The 20,666-nt window shown below is 45.4% G+C and overlaps 1 protein-coding gene across 14 annotated transcripts in view; it reads right to left on the minus strand.

Moving 5' to 3' along the window:
* cbfa2t3 (CBFA2/RUNX1 partner transcriptional co-repressor 3) overlaps nt 1-20,666 on the minus strand; it is a 33,681-nt gene that overhangs the window by 10,301 nt on the left and 2,714 nt on the right. For 9 of the 14 annotated variants that reach the window (XM_029846149.1, XM_029846151.1, XM_029846161.1 and 6 more), the window contains exons 2-6: nt 5,036-5,191; nt 2,900-3,141; nt 2,715-2,804; nt 1,845-2,026; nt 89-360 (exon numbers count right to left, since the gene is read on the minus strand). In XM_029846149.1, the coding sequence (XP_029702009.1) occupies nt 89-360; nt 1,845-2,026; nt 2,715-2,804; nt 2,900-3,141; nt 5,036-5,191 (942 nt within the window). Of the gene's footprint in view, nt 1-88; nt 361-1,844; nt 2,027-2,714; nt 2,805-2,899; nt 3,142-5,035; nt 5,192-11,703; nt 12,329-16,347; nt 18,607-20,666 lie in introns of those variants that run through there. The other 5 variants (XM_029846159.1, XM_029846156.1, XM_029846160.1 and 2 more) reach the window with 5 other exon arrangements.

The raw sequence follows: 20,666 nt of genomic DNA on the forward strand, positions 1-20,666 counted from the left end.
TCTACATATATCTCACTTTCCTGTGCATGAGCACATGTTCTATCCTCTGGGGACTGACGGCCGATAGATTGTTGTGCAGTTATCCTACCTGTCTGCCGGTGTCTGTCTCGTTCACTGTGTCTGTAGGCGTCTCTGTACTGGTGTGCAAGGGCCATGTCTTCTAAGCGGTAGTGCTGAGGTCCCATCTGAGGGTTGGGAGGGTGGGACAGTCCATTCGGAGGGTGTGTGGGGAGGCCGTTGGGAGGCGGGTGAGCAGGAAGACCCGTGCTGGGGCTAAAACGCTGGCTGGGGCTGATGGTGCAGGGCCTCTTAGCTAGGTGCTCCGGGTGCAATCCGTCTCTCTCTGAGCTGTCTTTGGTCCTGTAAAAGATGTTAGAGAGATTAGTGACCAGAAGTTTAAACACACTAAAATTTAGATATGTTTTGCAGCTGCTTCAGTCGGCACAATTGACTTATGAGAGTCTGTTTAAACACTGTCTTTCTTGTTATTTCTGCAGCTCCTCCATAGTGGGTGTGAACAAAGAAACTCACATATGTCTCCCTGCTGAGAATTGCTTGTTGTTCAGTTGCAGCATGGCAGCGGCTCTCCAAAGCTTTTGCACAGCTGTACACCATATGCATTGAACAAGTCCAAGTGTTCACCCTGCATCTCAAGCTCCTAATCTGAATATCCCTCAGCCTACTCTTAGATTGCAAGTATTTCTCAGCTCTCCCTCCCACCCTGCTCCCAGGCTTAAGGGGCAATATGGACCGAATACTGTGTGTTTGGCAGATGTTTGGTGACGCTCATTTGTGTCTGTGTGCTTAAGTCAGTCTGTGTGCCTGTGTGTGTGTGTGTGCGCATGTGTGCTCGCACGAGGTTGTTTTTTCCAGCCATCTGGATAGTTTAAATGGTAGTGTTGATGTTAATCTGTTTAGTTGGATGACCATCCATCCATCCATCCATCCATCCATCCATCCATCCATCCATCCATCCATCCATCCATCCATCCATCTATCCATCTATCTATCTATCTATCTATCTATCTATCTATCTATCTATCTATCTATCTATCTATCTATCTATCTATCTATCTATCTATCTATCTATCTAATACACATCGCATATATACCCTAGAAATTAGAGGAACAGCTGGTCCTGGCCCAGCCTAACCCCTCCCCCCTTACGTCTGTGCCTACATTATAAGCCCCAGGTCTGGAGACAGAGGTGTGGGGATTAAAGTGGGATTGCACACTGGGCTTCAACTACACCCATCCCCACCAACTCCCCACTCAGGATGTGCTCTGCATTGCGGTCAGCACATCACCATCTGGACAGATCCCTGACATATGGGCAGCTGCTGGGAGGCAGCAGGTCACAGACACTTGGAAAGGGAACGAGTGAAGAAGGTGATGAAGCACTGTGGATACATTGCCAGAAATAGAGGAGGGCAACAGTGGAAAAAATAGAGGAAATGCCAGGTAATTTTTTTATGCCGCCTTTGTAGTGACTGAATGAAGCAGAGGCGAAATGATAGACAAAAAAACCCCAGTGCACTCATACGTAGGGTTTGCTGGGGAGAACTGCTGTATTACACCCCCTCTGCTCTGTCTGAGTTCCCCTCTCAGATGTTCTCCTTTTCTCATTGCATTTATCATCTGTCCCTGCCAAATAAAGCCTGGCACAGAATAATGGATGTTCAGGCATCAAGCACAAAGGATTTATAGACTACACTTATTGTTGGCACTTTATTACCTTGAAACAATGCCTATAATAAAAAATAAATAAATCAGAATTCATTTTCCACACTTCATTGAATGTGCTAGAGATTGTTTCTGAGCGCGCTTTAATGTGGAGCCGTTACCTGTCAGGGGTCCTCCTCTTGCCGTGCTCATTCATCTCCAACATAATCTCAGAGGAGTCAAGCGGTGAGCTGGCATTGGCGTCCAGGAGAAGCTGCTCATGCTGGGCCAGATACTGAGCTGGAGTCTGCTTGGCCAACCGGGCGCAGTGGAGCAGCTCTCTCTGCAGCAGGGGGAGGTTTGCCTTCAGTGGTAAAAACAAGTGAGACAGACATCTCTGCATTAGGAAAGAAATAAATCGTAGTAGGGAGGGTATAGATTTTTCTTGCTGATGTAAATGTAGAGAAGAGTGTTAAGCAGAGACCGTTTGAGTGGAAAATTGTGACTGAACAACAGATAAGGCGAGTGAGAGTGAATGATTAGAGAGAACGGAAAAGAAAGTGATAGATGAAGAGACGGGATGAGATAAGACAGGTCCCTTGACACTTTCCTCTGCCATGTTTCTCTCTCTCTGGTTCTCTCTCTGCAGGGTGTGCTGATAACCTACACTGTGTGTGTGTGTGTGTGTGTGTGTGTGTGTGTGTGTGTGTATTTGAGATTCTGCATGTGTGTCATCACTGTCAAATAACTCTCAAACCTGTCTGGTTGATATAACACAGGCAATGCTGTAAGGTCCCAGATGTGAGGGATCATCACACACCAGGAGGTCTGACATATTCACACAAACCACTTTTAATGGACACTCACATATGCCATGCCTTTTCTCCATAGCACTATGCAGCGCAGACCTGTATGTTTCCAATCGAAAAGCTATTTGCAGAATGGGTACCGCATCCAGACGCATATGGAGACGCAGTGATGAATGCTGATGATACGTGTAGCTGCTGTCAATTTCAAGCTCGCTGACATGACTCAAGGGCGTGAGGGCTTACCTTCAGGAAGGGAATGACGAATGGTCTCAGAGGGAAGTTGGTGGCCTCGTGGAGTTTCGAGTGAAAATCTTCGATGGTGAGAGTGGAGTTCTGGGCAAAGGCACAAGAGTTGCTTATTTACTTATCGCCTTATTCTCTTGTCATTCTTTCAGTGGCGTCTTTTCAGAATTTTCTTCTGAACTCACCACCAGCCCCAGCACGAGGCTGCGCACTCTCTCTCCGATCTCAGGCGATATGTCGTTGCCAAACTGCTGCAGTGTGGTCAGAAAGCGCTTCAACTTGCAGAGCTGCCGGGCACCGCAAGCTGGCGGGAGCTGCTGGTTGGAAAGGGAGGCAGTTGAGGACATGGCCGGCCCATTACTGAAGCCGTTAGGAGTGGATGGAGCACCATTAAGCGATGTAGGAGAGTGACTGCTCCCATTCAGCACTGCCAAGAGACAGAATGGAGGGATGACATGAATCCGCTGTTTTGTTGAAGTGTGAGGGGTATGTGACAGATCTGAGGGTGTGATGATGCCAGAAGCTCCTTAACACCATACATAGTACAGATAACCCACAACACAAATAAAACATGTATTTAAGTCAAATCTGACAGCCCTGCCACAGAACAACATGCACTTAATGACCCCAACATGCAATTTCCTGTCATTTCTTTTGTACGCGTGTGCCTGTGCATGCACATGCACAACGTCAGCTGTTTTCCAACTGTTACTATCCGACCCTCCCTCCAATCTCCCTCCATATCATATCTATTCCACGTTGCTCCTCGCAGTGTCCCCTCTCTCTTGGACACAACTATAAGAGGAACTTGTTAAAGAGGTGCCAAAAATAGTCCTGAAGCCTGTGTTACTTTTATTCCAATAGCAGGTGTGTGGCTAAATCCGGTCCTACACATGTCCGCCAGCTGAGAGTAGATTTGCAGCTTTATGGTTCAGAATAGAAGCAGCAGGCAGCACACATATAAGATCAGTCGTATAAACTCTATAATGCAGGCACAAATTACCGGGAGCTCAGATGTCCAATTTTGTCCTTCCATTTGTTTTTCGAGTCGCATACACAATTTGCATGAACATTGAAAAAGATTTTACATATACACTCCAACATCCTCCATCACTTCATTCAGTACAGCTATGTGCAGCATATTGGAGTTGAAACCAGATTGTACTGCCTTCACGACTGTTGTTAAATTATCTACACATTCATGTCCTATGTAGTTAATAACAATTTTATCAATATGCAAATCAAATGAGGCATTTAGTGTCAGTACACAACACATAACATTGACATTTACAGTGTGTTTAACAGCGTGTGGTCTACTCGAACACAATAGGAGGTTTGGGCAGTAATCTCATTCCTGTAGTTCCTCCCAGCCATAGTTACTGCTCAGTCAAGGGTCTAAACACATATGGACTGGACCATGTGATCGCAACAGGCAGCACTTGTGTTCTGGTTTTAGAGAGAGGGTTGCAAGGAGAGAGCTACTGACCGCCCGCCACGACAGGTGAAACAACATGGCCTGTCATTGCTATATAGGGAAGAAAGTAGTGTACACACATTGCATGGTTGCTCTAGCTGCTGCCGCCTCAACCAGCTGGTAAACAACACAGATACACATATACCGCCACAGCCGCCCTTTGCACACGCACCCAAAGACACTTGACTCAAAAGCAAAGGGCATTCTCTAGACCAAAAGGGACAGGGACACAGTATATGCTTGGAGACACACACCTGACACTCAAGCGACTTAAGCACTTGTTCACCAGCACGGAGAAGAAACGAATATTTCAAATCCCTCTGAATTTAAGAAGCCATTGTTCATGCACACGTTGAGAGAAGGACAACTTTCATGCAAAACATCAGCAATTATTACGCCTTGAAGGGCAGGAGTTTCCCTTTGTTTATCACTGAGTGTAAAAGTGTAAACTCCGGAACCACCGTGCATGCTGGGCATCTGGTCGGCCCAATTTAGCAGAGTTTGAGCTTGGATGTCAAAACGGGGTTTGACCTACAAATGACTGTGCGTAGATATCCGTGTCAACACAGTGGGGATGCCTTCCTTGCAGTGTTGCGCAGATGTCGTCTCAGGTATCTACAGCTACCTTAAAAGTCTAGCTGTTTCTTTTATGTGGGCACATGCTGCAGGTAACTTGTTTTCACTAAACACACACATAAAACCTGCCTGGTTTTACCCTAACCGCCACCCTCTGATCACACAACTCGCCACAGACAGGTCATCTTTCTGTGTAAGGCCTTACATGTGGCTAGACATGGTGGTTCTACAAGTTACATACAAATAATCATAGAAAACCCTGGGCTCTTACTTGATTTACTGGTAGTTGGGGTAAATGAAGCATTGCGATTTGTTGCTTGGCTGACAGCTGGAGGTGGAGGAGGCATGGCGGGTGGGGTGGACCTGGGCTGGGTTTTCACATCCGCAGGTGAATCTGGCATTGTGCCAACTGTTTGCACTCTGCTACCTGTAATGTGAAGGGGAAAGGGGAAGAGGCAAAAAACAGACAGTCATCAGCATGGAGCACTTGCATGGATGGAAAAGAAACTTACTTTCAAAGTGGAGACAGCTGGTTAAGGAGGAGAGCACTGACATTTTCACCAAGGCAACCATCGATTGCTTCCTTGGACCAAAAGCCCCATAAAAAGACGCAAAACAAATCAATGCACGGAGTGGAAATGAATCCAAAGTTGTATTGTGTCTCTCTTGGAGATCCGTGGGCCTTTGAGACATACAGTCACACCTGCTCACTCGTTCAGCTGCTGCTGACTGAGCCCTCCCTCCCTCCCTCTCTCTCTCTCTCTCTCTCTCTCTCTCTCTCTCTCTCTCTCTCTCTCTCTCTCTCTCTCTCGCTTTGTCTCTCTCTCTCTCTCTCCCTCTCCTCCATGCAGATACCCTCTATGTAGCTCTGACATCCCAATCAGTGGCCCTCCAGTACAACCTCAACCCCCACACACACTCACACACACACAAATTCACATGTGCACAGTTCTCACTCCACCCCGCCTGTCCCCTCTCGTCCCCGAGTTCAGACAGCCGGCTTGACAGCCAGTGACAAGTGCAGCTGGATCTGCTGCTGTCCATCACGCTGGACTGGCTTTCAACAGAGCTCCATGCTGCTACCAGGATCTTCACTGTCCTCTGCCAGACACCCTGCCAGGACCAAACAAGGCCATGCCGGGTCTGTGGCACGAAGGGGATGAAAAGTATGGCAAGGGACACGAGAAGAAAACATGACACTTGTTGAATCTTACGCTGCTGCACTGTGATGAGTTCTGCCTCATATTTTGCACCGTGACCTATACAAACAATGCAATTTACAATTCAGTGAGTGTTGACTGTGTCCGTCTGTCTCTGCAGCTGCTGAACTACATCTTTTTGCCATGTCAACCTGAGCTGAGAGGTGTGAGGGCTTTTGCAGCCTGTGAGAAAATAGCTTTAGAGTCTGTCTCTGTGTGTGAATGGCAGAGAGTGCAAATATGTGCATGGATGAATGAATAAAACAGATTTGCAGCACAGCTGATATTTTGATAAATTGTGATCAAATGTGTGCATTTCTGTACCTGCGTTAAATAAATATATTCAGTATTAAAACAAAAGAAAATGGTATGAGGAAATGTGTAAACATGCGCTTAATGGTGAATATATGGACTCTCAATCTTCTATGTTTTGCTTTTAGATGATCCTTAATGCACCAAAATATAAATATTTCGTTCTTCCAACCATGAACCCTAGAATTAGGGTGTACACACACACACACACACATACAAACAAAAGATTAATGATGCAGTGGAAAATAGAGGGAATGAGTATGAATAATGTAATAACCTAATGTAATAAACGTACCAAATAAACCAGCATTTTCACCATCAAATCATTGTTTTTTTAATAGTGATCCATTCCCAAGTTATGATCCACTGTTTTCCTTGATATAACTCACTCTTGCTTCTGTTGGACTCGGGCTGGCGTTCGCTTATTTCTGAGAGCTCATGTTGATGCGTTCAACAGCTGGTGTCTGTATTTAAAGAGCGCCACTCTGAGCATACTGAACGAGGGCCATTGACACAGTGATCTTCAAGAACATGAGGAGCATGCCACTGTTTGCCCCATGCGAGGCTCTCTGAAGATAAACACACAAGGTTGCAGATCGAGGCTGCTCGAAATAGATGCAGTCATTCTCCTCTAAAGAGTCCTAAACACACAAACAAGCTCCCCATGCTTCTGAATCGGTTGCCTGCTGCCTTCAGTAAGAAGGGTTTTTGTTTCAATCAACCTCCTCTTTGATCAAAAATAGTGTCTCGCTGTTTCCAATCAACACTGTGGGGCACACATGACAACACTCATCCTAACATGCATTATTATGCATGCTACAAGCTGCTTGGTCAATTTGTCTCCGTATTGATTCACTGACTAAGGAGAGAGGGAGAGGAGAGAGGAGGACAAGGATAAAGGGACTGTCCTGTCTTTTTGTGCGCTACCACCCGACATGGGATTACAGACAGACAGATGTTTAATCTGGGTAGGGGACAGGGAGCACACATAGCCACCAGGCTCTGGATTTCACTTTTAATACATTGAAAAGACCACTTGGTCTGATACATCTGTGTCTGTTTGTGCTGTGTCACCAAGGACAAAAAAATAAAAACCAAGACAGGCAAAAAGAGGAGAGACATGGAAAATCTTGTGAAATAACAGGTAAACAAAATCTGGTTAAAAAAAAAATGGTTGTGAGCATGTATGTGTGTGTAGTTGATCTGTGATGGCTGCATCCTCCTGAGCCAAATCGGATCAGGACGATACAAACAACTGAATTAAGTTGGGAAAAATACTAATGATTAAAAAAAAATTGCTGCTGTCTGTATCATTTTCTTGTTTCTTTAACTCCGAATATCTGAACATGTGACGTAACTGGGGTTAAAAGATTGCCCACCAGAGAAACAGTCTGCAGTCTGAGTTCTAAAAATGTTCTCGGTCTTCTGCTTTCCCCCTTGTGCCATGATGAAACATGATGAAAAGCAATTCTCTGTGAGCCACACAAAACCACAGGTCACAGACTGTACAAGTGCACGGCGAGAGAAGGAGAGATTTTGAATCTTTTCTGTTCGTACATTACAAACCTCAACAACATCCTTCTGGACAAATGTTCATAAAAATAAAGTCAGCATGCAAGGTTTGACACAAACATCACAAACACGTGAGTTTGTTTGTGTCTATTAGATGAAATGCTCTCTGCATGTGCGTCCATTCCTCCTCTAGTGATACAGCTGCAAATTATTATACAGCTCACCCCTGCAGAACAGTCCCCTCGAATCCCTCCCATCTATTCAATCTGTTGGACTCTAGAAAGACTCTTCAGTGACCGCAGAGCCTTAAAACTCTCCCTGTGTCTCTGGCTCCTTCCCTCCCTCCTTCCTTCCCCGCCTGCCTCTCTCTCTCTCACTGTAATTCCCCCAGTCTCCAGGAATGCTGTTGTTTTTAATTTCTCCCAGCTGCTCTGGCTGGCTGCCCAGCCGCCTGCCTTCCCACATCTGTTCCCCATCAGGCCGCTGAGGAGTCCACACAAACAGAGCCTGAGCCTCTGGCCCCCAGCCTCCCACCAGGTCTCCATATCAAAACATGGGGATTTTAAGCTCTGTGCCCTGGATCATTGAAGAAGGCATACAGCGCCAACAGAACCCATAAAATTACCAACCCAAAGGCCATTCCTAGAGACAGAACCGCTACCATTGGGACCACAAAAACAATGATTCACCTTCCTGTGGTGCAGCAACACCAGCAAAAAGTGCTTCTGTGTGCCTTTAGATTCTGGTATATGCATTTTTTTCCCTATGCATCGGAACTGTGTCATGACTAAGAAGGATTTGGATGCATCTGTGTGTTTGTGCGTGTGTGTACTTCTGCAGACAACTCCCAGACTCCGCTTCATCTTGAGCTGATTTAGAGTTCAGAGGCTTTAAAGTTTGCACTAATGACAGGGCAGGAGATGGGACTGCACAGTGCATGCGAGAACAGATGAATGCACACATGCTCAAACGTTTGCTGTCTGCATATGCTCACGCTGTGGACACAAACAAATATTTTCCCTCTATGTTACTTGAGAATGCCTGTGATAGCGCACATGCAGCGCCGGCTGAGCAAACATGTTCAAAAAAATGGGGGCTGGTTGTTAGAGGGGGTTCTCTCTTAATGGGCTCTGACAAAAGCCGTCCTGCCTTTGATTATATTACTCAGAGCAAATCAACAACAAGTCACCGTTCTCTCGCCCCAAGTCAAATATCATCACACGGTTTCTTTAAATTTGGTTAACTGCAAAGAAAAGCCCGGATAGCTTGAACACAGATGGGGAGTGAGGATGCACTGATGGCAATTTATCCTGAGCCAGAGGTGCTAAGAGTAGAGGAGTAGTACTTCTGTCGCTCTAAGCTGCAGGGATCCTGTCATACAGTGCTTATATCTGTGAAAGCTGTTATTGATGTAATTGTATTGAAGTTCTAACGACCATCTGTTCTCCGCTGGGAGGACCCCGGCTCCTCTTGTCGGTGGTGAAGTGGTTATGTGCGGCATATCGCTGCTTGCGAGGAAAAAAACAAACTTCCTTTTTAGATTTTTCCCAACGGCTGATAATAAAATCCAGATGCTGTGTTGGAGCGGTTTCTGCCTCACTCTTTCACCACTGTCCCTTCTCTCCTCTCTCGCCTTACCCACCCCTTTGCACCTTTCTACTCCTCCATCCTTCCACGAGCTAACAATTTATTTTCTCTTTTCATCTACATCTTCTCTTTCAGCCCCTTCCCTCCTCGCTCTGGGATTCATCTGTCCTCACCTCCTTCTTCCACTCCAGCCACTACTCACCAGAGCTGTTCCTAAATAACGGAAAGTATTTGTGACATTCGGCCGAGGCAGCTGTGCCAAGAGCAACTGCCTTGGCTAGCCAGACACATCTGGAGTGTGTCTGCGCTGGGCACAGCGACTAATGTTGGCTGTCCTGCACAAAAAAAAAACAGTCATAAATTCTACAGAAATCATGCACAAACAACACTGTCGTACGCCTGTTGTTTTTTCTTTAGCAGACTGATAACTGTTGCTCGCTAGAGCCTGGGAGCCATATGCGTAAAATCTCCCCTGTCCTTGTTACTTTGTTGAAAGACAGCTCCTCGGCAACGTGCGTAAGAATACAGACTTCTGTTTATGCATGTGAACAACCACAGAGTGTATACATGCGTGCGCATCGTGCTTCTATGTTTATCTGTAGCCACGTATGCATGTGTGTCGCTCCAGGGTCTCTGTGTGAGAGGAGTTGAACACCTGAACATCAATAACTGTCATGTGGGCCACCTGGGACCCCGCAGCCAGCTTGCACCATGGGCACAGAGCCATCACCAGCACAGCTGCCACAGAGTGCAAAAGAGGGAGGGGAGTGGAGGGGGGCATATGAGGGAGGAAGTGGAAGACAAGAAACACACAGTTGATTGTGCATATACATCTGGGAATGGATCTGAGAGACAGAAATGCAGACGGACATGAATAGGGAGACGGATTCACGTGTAACCTCGGCGCTACATGATAACGCTCTGTGTTGTCTCTCATCTACATCTTTATTTATTTCTGCTTGTCCTGTCAGCCATGAGTCTAATTTTGCCAGCTGAGAGCTAAGCCTCGGGCTGCCACGTTTCAACATCCGACGTCAGACTCTCTGTTGTTAGTCCTCTTTCAGATGAGCTCAGCTATTAAATATGACATAATGTTATGAAATGGAGCATCGTGTGGGGATAAACCTGACTGGTTAGCCAAAATTTCAATACCTCCTTAAAATAATAATAATGCAATTAAGGGCTTAAGGGAGGTCATAGGGACTTGATTTTTCATTGCACTCTTTGGATAGGTCTGTTTTCGCAGCAACAGAGCTCATTTTTAAAGTGAATAAATCTCAGCATTATCCTATAGCTACAGTAGTCGGATCTGCAGTATTACCACAAGATTACGCAACACTAATGTACATCTCACTCTGTTATTGTTTACAAGCTTTAAATTGAGTTGTAATTCCTCACATTTTTGCTGAGGTTTGAAATATTATTGCTCCAGCATGAGTATTTAGCACTTTATATGTGAAAACCAGTGCTTCATTTCTCCCGTATTTTATTAATAAAACATCAGTCTTTAAGGGTGATCCAAGACTGAATGAAAACTGGCATAAAATAGTCAAGCTCAACGTACTGACCATGTTAATCAATGACCAAACCACACGTAGACTTCAACGATAATACCCTCATATCGTTATGGGGTATTCAGTGTGAGTGTACTTGCCTTAATAGGCATCCGCACCAAACACCTGCAGCCTCACCCTGCACCAAATAGCTCATCAGGCTTTTAATTACGCTGTTAATTGCATACAGGCAGCATGAAGGACAGCCTGGGAATAGGGGGGGCTCCTGAGGACCCAACCTGACAAGCCTGACAAACAGAGAAACGTATTTCTACCAACAGTAACCACAACAACGTCACTCCGGAGGGCTGAGACAGAAGCTCCATGTGCCTTATTATCACACAACATCGCTTCCTGTGATTGTCACTTGCTAACCATCAAATCGGTGAAATAGTTGGAATGAAGGAGCTGGTCACAAAGCGATAATTTTGTGCGTTCGTCTGCGAACGAGCACCGACATCTGGATTAACTCATGTCGGTCATAGGCGGGGTTGGGTGGGGCAGCTGAGACAGGCTAGCGTGGGAATGTCCTACTGTTGAGTTTATGTGGGAGAGTTAGGCTCAAGTCTCCACTGAGTGACCTGTCTGTCAGGGAGCTCCGCCATAACACAAACATCCTCTTAACTTGGATGCACAAGCAAGAAGGATTGTATGAAGAAATGCAACCCGGGCATGAGAATCTGTGGGTTTATTTTCAAAACACATAATTTTCATTTTTTATTATTACAGAAATCCGCACTTGATTATTCATTCTAATACATCTTTTTAAAACCTACCTCTGTGTCTCTTCCTTGGAGCAGATGTCCTCCCTCTAATTCTACTAGGAACAGTGTTTGAGGAAGGGTATCCAGGAAACAGTGGCCAGCGCTTACTTCCTGTGTGACAGGTGTGCGATGGAGGCCTAACAGCTGCTGTCCTGCTCTCTCCTTTCCTCCCTGTGTTCCTCTCTCCTGTTTCTCTCTCGTTCAGGCCAGCTGCAGCAGAGAGAAGCTCTATTTGTTCTTACGTCACCACCACTGTCTGCTGATTTATGAGGTACAAAAGATTTAGATTTGACCCTAGCAACACGCATATATGCACATACACCCTTTTTAACCTTAACCCCTGACTCTCGATGCATGTCTTAGTGTATATTTCTCTTCTGTGTTAAGATCCCCACACTGGTGTGTCTTTTATTAGGGAAAACTACCAGAAGCTTAGCCATTCGCCTACTTGATGTCGTGTATTTCATTTCACTCGGTGTCAAATGCCTCTTCTGTCACTATGAAGCTGACAATGATGTCTGCAGCCTGCTTCCCTGGGATCGCTCATGCCTCTTCATTGGACCCTCAGGGACAGCAACAATGGCTCCTGACATTACCCAGGCACAGAGAAGGTGCTCTGTATTATCCTGCAGGACCCCCAAAGATGTCACACATACACACGCTGGCCACGAGGAAACAAACTGTGGCTGGTGGAGAGTATGGTGGGGGGCAGCATTCATGTGACAAGGCTCTGACAGTTTCTCTATTTAGCTTACAGCCAGCTCACGTTGGAACCTGCTGAAATAAATACCAGCTAACCCCTCTGGGACACCAGCCGACTGTGGGACGCGGTCACAAATACAGCAAGCAGGTGAAGAGTGTGGCTGCAGTGCCAGTAACATGCTGATAATGTGAGCTAATTGACAAATTAAGATGCTGTCCTCCAACTGGACAGAAAAGAAAGCTGCCGCTGTTATAAAAATCTCTTCGATTGGATGATTATTTGCTACTAGCAATAGCATTGCAGTTTTCTCTCCAAAAGTCCTGCAGAGGTACAGATAAACCTCTCCATAATGTAAGAGGTCAGAGCACATTACTAATCTATGTCTTAAAAGATCATTAAACATGCACCCTGCTGAGCCTCCTTCTGACTTAAAATGCCAGACAACCACCCAGTCCTCTAAGATTCCACTGTTCTCATACACTAAAACTGCCAGCCTTCCGAAAATATTACTATACAATCAATGCTATTCTGTATGTCTCTATGTGTGTGTAAGAGAGAGAGAGAGGCAGAGGAAGGAAGGCTGGAGCCGAGATTATGGTCTGTACACTGGTAACACAACGGCACTCAATGGCTCAGTATCCCATTTGAAGGGAGAGACGGAACCATCTGTGTGGCACAGGATCTGTTTCCAGGAGATAACGGCCTTTTTCCCCCTTCAGATTTCTCAACTACTGTACATAGGAGGAGGCCGAGAAAAAAAAAGACAGGGAGAGTGAATGAAAGAGCGGTGCCTTCCTTCCCAATCTCTGCCTGCATGTTCTTCCTCAGACGTCTACACAGAACTGCTGTGGACTCGAGGCCTTAATAACTTCAGCCCGTGTGTTCCTTTGTGCTTGTTTACCTCCTGCCAGTGATAAAGGCCCCGCCGTGGGTCAAAAGGAAAGGGAGGGATTCATTATATCAGGTAGCGGCGGTGATATGAACTTCCCATTTTCTCTGTTGGCCTGTCAAATTGGTCTGATTAAAACAGAGCTCTGACCTCCTGGAGATTAGTCCAGCTGTTTCCCATGTCTGACGCTTGTCGGAACAGACTTCCTACCATGAGGCGCGGGGACTTTGAGGTGAGAAGGTGCCGTGGGCAGAACGGGACAGGCGGGCGAAGAGGGTTTAAAAAAAGGGCTAGGGGTCAGAGGGCAGGTGAGGAAGGTGGAAAAAAGCAAGAGCTGCAAGAGAAAGAGACACAACTGAAGGAAGGGAGGAGGAGGAAGGCATGTTTTCTGTTTTGGCTGAAACTGACAGCAATTCTGCGATAGGCACGCACGCTGCGTGCGATGTTGCGACATTTGTTTGCAAAGGCATTGACGGCGGAGTAGGTGCGCACTCTGAAACGCGCCTTCCTTCTGAAATGCATAATTGAGGATGCAATTTTGCCAGTGCTCTATACGTTGAAGTGAAATGAGGATTCAATTCAACAAATTATTTCTGCAAATACTCAGCTATAAATGTCAGAGCAAGAATATCTGACCCATTCCGTATTCCATAAAAGAAACGGATAATGTGAGTGGATGCAAAACAGTATTATGACTAACAGCGCCTAAATGCGTGTTATCCTTGGGAGGCCGATTTTGTGTTTGCACGTGCGGAGAAGCCGACGAACAAATAAAAAAAGGGGGGAAAGAGTGATATTTCACACACATTTGGGGTTTTTTACTTGGCCTCCACCCTTTGCTCTGCTCCCACGCTGTGGAGACGCAGGCCAGCCATCCAACCAGTGTGTTTCTCATTCCATCCAGATGTTGGGAAGCTGTTCGCTTCTCCGCTCTAGTCTCTGACATTCTCCATCTCCCCTGAGAGGCTGGGCAGCCTTGTCACAGTAATGTCAAACACATGTGGAACAGACCAGGGCAGAGTACACACACACTCCCCCCCCCCCACACACACACACACACAGAGTCACAAACACTCACCCTTCCCAGTGTGTATGAGGATAAACAACAGAGAAACCATAGAGATGCAGAACCAGAAAATACTTCATTTCACCCACGATGACACTTCGGCTCCCATATTCAAATGGAAACATACATTTGCTGCATCATTAACCATACTGTTAATGCACATACATGTACAGAAGCAATAGAACCACCACAAAGAAATCAAATCATATTCACACGCAAGACGTTGCTGTCTGATACTTAAAAGCTATTTTTGCTGCTACTGTGAATACACAGGCACTGAGAGGGTCCGAACACTTAAATCAGCACCAATTATGGCCTCTTTGTTTTCCACTGTGATAGACTTTTAGTGGCTTTCTGTTGTCTGCAGTGCAAATTAACCAGAGGCTTTGCCCCGCGTTCGCGTTCTCGAAGCCTCTTCACCTATCTGCAGATGATCTGAGGAAGGAAGGAAAAGCTAAATTCTGCCATAACAAAAAAAAAAGGGACCGTCAAATACATTAATTATAAGATAATTATGAGTGTGCTGTTCCGATGACGTGCACGGACGCATGAGGGCCCAGGTGTCCGTGGTCGCGCTGACCACCTGACCGGCTCACTGTGCACTGGCAGCTCCCGCCCACCCGAGGCCATCTGCTCGGCTCATTAATTAGGAGACAGCCGGTTTCACCTGCACTGCCTGCATTTAGATTAGAATAATTACCACACACACACAAAGCATGCTCAACAAGCCCACACACTTGTACATTAAACACGTAAACACAGCGCCCGGGTCAGCCAGCACTGACTCGCAGTGCCTCCACTTTGAATATTTTTCCCTCAGACGTGTGACTGATTAATGGTTTAGCACAGGGAAGCGAAGGATACATTTTCTGCTGACTTGTTGCTTTGCCTGCTATTGTTCATTCAAAACAGCTTCATTCAATTCTTTGTTCCTTCTGTACACGAAAAAAGGCCTCTGTGCTGGACCTGAATAATTTCACACGGAGTGCTGGGGTCATCATGATTGGACAGGCTTTTAAAGGGGCTACTTAACGATGAAGTGGGGACATCTGCCCGGGCGTGCGGCTGCCCACGGTAAATGGAGCGATGGGATGGTCAGGGCGGAAGATGCTTGCTGAAGGAGGCATAAAATGTGCGGTGAAGCAGGGGTGTCTGCACTGCGGTTTCACCTCTGCAACCTCCTGTCCATTGTTCAAGACTATTATCAGCTGTTCAATAATTCAGGCGATATTTACCAGGGCCAATTATGTAGGGCTGTGTCATGCAGAGAAAATGGCCTGAGTGTTATACTGTTGCACTCCCAGGCTGGAAATGAGAGGCTGTTCAACTGGGTACCTGCTTTCACAGGGAGTGTCGCCACATTCGGTCACAAGGTTTGATATGAATGCACAATTTCACCTTTCAAGCTCACTTTTCAGTTCAAACTCGTTCGACCTCCATTCTTACTGTGCCTGCAGGTCAACGCGACCACAGAACTACACCGACCGAACTCGAAGGGTCTTTCAGAAGCAGCACAGGACTTCATTGAGGCTAAATGTCAACAGTGCTCATCACAACGTCACCTCTGATTGGTTCAGGTGCGCACCAAGTTCAAAGACAATAATGATTCATCACTTTGTCTTCAGACGGTTCATCTGCCTCCCCCTTGCTTTCCTGCTTTTACACTGAATATCACAGTTTCCAGCACTGTCAATGTCATTGCATTTACATTAATAGCAATTCTCGCCTGCATTAAAAAAAAGGTGTTATTTCCATCATAAATATTAATTATTAAATATTGGTTTACAAAAATAGCACTCTTGGCATTCACCTTCACTACTTTGCTGCTCTATTCTCGCACATTTCAGACAATTTAAGTTTAATGTGGAGCTGTTGCCTTTGAAATGAAACAGCACTTTATAATATAATGACACGCTGTAGTCTTGCATTCCCAACAAGATGAATTTAAAAGCAACGCACATGATAACAGACGTGCTGTGGTAGTTTGCAGGTACTTACTTCGTGAAGGTCGAGGTCAAACTGAGGTAATTGTAGCGGTGATAATCCACCGAATCGGTTCTGAAACTGGTTCTATACCGTCTCGATCCTCGTCATTTTTGGGGTTTTAAAGCCTTTGCAGAAGAGTCCAGGGAAACACACGTGTTGTCCCCCTTTTTTTATTTAGTTTGTCGAGCAGGCGATTAAGAGGAGAACGAACAACAGAGTCCATATAGAATAAAATGCAAAACTTTCCTTCAAAATGAAAGCGGGAGTCTAGACTTTCAATCTTCTAATAAATTATGAGGTATTTGAATTCTCGGAACAGTAAAACAAAAATCAAAGCCTTGGGTCCTTAAGAACACGAATGTCTTTGGTTTTGCAGCCTGTTTTTTGTTCGTTTGAAGACAGTAAACAGCTTTTGGTGTTGACTGTGATTTGAAGGGAGTGAGAGAAAGAAAAATCACAACTTGTCCCAGTCGCGTAAATCCGCTCTTTTGCTCATTTTACATCCCAGATCATAAAAAACAACACTACAAAAATACACCTTTGAATTCAAAGACGTCCTTTCTTTCCGCAGTCCGAATCTGTCTGCTAAAACAGACAGAACTACTCGTCGGTTTCTATTTTGCAAATAAGTCCACAAATCCTGGCGTCCCCATGGACACTCACACGTTCAGGATGCGGATCCTCTTGTCCGCGCGGTGCGCCTATATTATTCCTGCAGTAACAACTTTAGAACCCTCTTCTGTCGGTCACAGTTCGGCCAGGAATACGTCCCGACAGGCTCCGTTGAGACCAGTTCTTCTTTCTTTCAGTTTCTTTACATCAGTCAGCTTCTGCACAACCACGGTCTATGTGTGGTCCTGCGCCTCCGACGCGCCGCTCCTCCGCCGTCCTGTCTCTATAAAAGATTCACTTCTCCCGGACAGAACCACTCTCGCTCGGTCAGTTAGGTATATTTTAAGCGCTCTTTCCTTGCACTAAACAAATGTCGTGTTTTCAGCCGGGCGTTTATTCTCTTCTCTTCACTGATGAGTGAAGTAAAAGGGCCCAGTGCGCGTAGCTCTCTCCTCCTCCTCCTCTCTCTGTGTCCTGGCTGTAGCCTTCTGTCTGCGTTTAAACACCATCTGGAGCTCCTAACCTCTCTCTCTCTCTCTCTCTCTCTCTCTCTCTCTCTCTCTCTCTCTCTCTCTCTCTCTCTCTCTCTCTCTCTCTCTCTCTCTCTCTCTCTCTCTCTCTCTCTCCCCCCCTCTCTCTCTCCCTCTCTCCGTCAATGCCAAAGGAATCCTCTGTGAGATTGCAATAGATCAAAACGGAAGAATGTAAAACATGTTATTGCAATTGCGCAAAGTTATTAACAATACGTTCACGGAGGGTGTAAACCTGGAATACCTTACAGAGGAAATGAAGGTTTACTTTATCACCTTATTAGCCGAAACAATTTACCATACGGTTACGTAATTACTACACACGTTTTACAATTTCTACCGTTAATTTTGGATTCATGAAGAAAGCACTAAAAGCGGAGTTTACTGTTTCACTGTTCCCGCTGTCTGCCTGTAGGGGCCGCTGTTTCCTCATATCCCGACGAAGACCACAACAAACGCTGACCGTAATTCGCGCGCGCACACATGCACGCGCACAAAATTTGTTTAAAAATCAAATGGTGACCAAACAAAACTGAATGAATATCACATAAACTGACTTTAAATGCGGTCTGGATGGGCTTGTAAAATGGATGTATGTGGTCTTTTGATGAAATGCTGTCAGGATAAATACAGATTTTTTTCTTTTTTTTTAGGTCATCTCTTTATTATAGGTCTTTTTTCACATTAAAAATGACTGTCAAACAGGCCAGGGCTGGCCAAAAGATAAGGATATGATGCTTATTTCAGCAAGTTGTAGATAAGTTTATATGATTTTCTCTTCTACATCCGTTGTTACGAAACATCTCACTATGAATGTATAACAATTGTTGACCTTTATTGAACTCTGACTAAGAAATAGGCATATAGGACACAGAGGAAAAGACGGTATAACAGGTAGATTTAAAATAGGAGCATTACACCTGTCTACACACTGCAGTCTGTCTGTTAGATGCATGCAAATATAAAGTGAACAAAGCCAACACACCACTCGTAAATGTACCAGCTACAGTCCCACCTGACCTACTGAAAACTGATGAATGAAGGTCGTCAACTGGAATCAAATAATTCCTCCATCTGACCAATTAGACCTGTGTGCAGGTCTAAAATGGTCAAACACAAGTGATAGGGATATGCACAAAGGCAATGATCATTATTTGGCGACTCCAGCGTGTTTGTATTTATGAAAGACAGGGTGTACTCCTTTTCTCCATTTTTCCTCATTTTCTCTCTCCCACCCATTGCCCCAACACTGTACATATGCTTTCATTGGTAAGGCTCTTTTTTTATTGAGAACATGTGGATACGTAGATGTGTGTGGCCTTGGGTGACAGAGAGGTTGGTGATGGGGGTTGTATCCGGGACAGGATTCCTGTCAAGGTGACATCTCCAGGATTGACAGGATGCTATTCTCTGCTGGAACAGCGTCAGTCAACCTGCCAGCCTCTCTGCGCGACAGCCTCTTACTCCTCTTAATTTGGCCTTTTGTTGAGCGGTCACAGGGTTACAGGCAACACTCCATGTGGCCATCCTGATAAACTGCACTATAAACCCAAACGCAGTGGGAACTTACGATGATGGATTCTCCTCGCTGTGATGCAGATATAAACGACCTTTGTCCTCTTTTTCTTTTGTTCCTCTATCTTTCTCTCACCACACAGCTTCCTATTTACCGCTATAACACTCTGTGCCTTCTGAATCATTAGAACCAGATCTGGGTTTTGTGCTAGTAATGAAATGACCTTTTTTCAGTATGAAATTGGAAAAAAACAACAACTTGGTAACATTTCGTCTGCACACACATTATAAATCCTTTCTTTTAGTGGCAGTCAAAGACTTGTGTTAAAATGAGATAAGGCTCTGAGTTGACTGAAAGACATTCTAGACCTATTGTGTCTGCACGCTTCTCTTTTCTTCCTTCCTCTCTGTTTTAATGCACTTCCAACAGACAACAGTCTTATGTTAGAGTCCCCATAAAAGTCATGATTGAAGGCTCTGCTCATGAAAAGGGGAAGTGCGAATGTCTCTCAGTGATTTTTTTCCCCTTTAAGGCCAATTGAATCACTGATATACATGGGTCTCGTCCACCTGTATATGAGTTTTGGACTTTAAACACAGCTTCTGGTTCTGCTCTGAAGAGGATCTCCTCTCACTTTGCGTTAATGTACAAGAGCTGGTCCTCAAAAGCTTCTACAACACTATGAAAGGGGATGTAAAAGAGAGGCTTGTGGTAATATGGCGTGGCGTAACAGATGATTGACCCACCCTCTCGAGCATGTTCACCAGTACGCTACTTTGACAAATTGGACCCATAGACTCCCCCAAACCCTCCCGGCATTTTGCTCGCACTCACGCAGCAGAGTGTTGGTTGTTTGAATCATACAGACATGATGGGATTTCAAAATTCAATCCACTCTCTTCAGGAGGGAAAAGTCCTTTGTGATGCTCGACTCTGAGTATTGTTTCACTGCAGGTCGGTGGAAATAAAGGTTCCACAGCTGATGTTTTAGGTCTTTGTTCCAGCATGCGTGGCTCTTTCTATTAAAAATATAGACTGGCATTACTTTTTCAAGCAGATTTCTAATGTTCTTTAATATAAACGTAGAAGATCTTCAGCATGCGTCACCCTGCAAACGAGCATAATAAATGGCTGCGCCTAGCATCTCAAAGACAAGGTGATAAAAATGTCGTGGCTGAACTAGAGAAGCGCAAAATGGAGAAAAAAAAAGGAAGTAACACCAGATTCTATCAAGTGTTTACTCTAAAAACAGGACATGCAGCCTGGACTCAGAGGGAAATGGACAGTAAAAAGTCCTCAGCTTGCAGGTAAATACACCCAATACAGAAGTGAGCCTGAGTGAGACTCTGTGTGTGTGTGTGTGTCCGCGCACGTGCGTGTAGACAGTTGGTTGTGCTGGCACCAGAGATAGTGAGTGGAGGGGGATGAGGCACTGTATCAAGTTGTGAACATCTGTTCCTCGTAGAAACCGCAAAGCTGGTGCCGAGGAAATAGAAAGGGTAACTTTAACACTCGCTCTCTATCCCGCCTTCTCTCTCATCATCACCTCTCCTCTCCACCCACACATGCCCTTCACTTAATTTTTCTTCCCGATTCACTGTTTCTCCACCGTCGCCACCAGTATCTCCTAAAATCTCACAATTACAATCTCTGCTGCATTGATTTGCTTGCAG

The sequence above is a fragment of the Takifugu rubripes genome, chromosome 13 (genome assembly GCF_901000725.2).
Source record: "Takifugu rubripes chromosome 13, fTakRub1.2, whole genome shotgun sequence".
Taxonomy (NCBI): domain Eukaryota; kingdom Metazoa; phylum Chordata; class Actinopteri; order Tetraodontiformes; family Tetraodontidae; genus Takifugu; species Takifugu rubripes.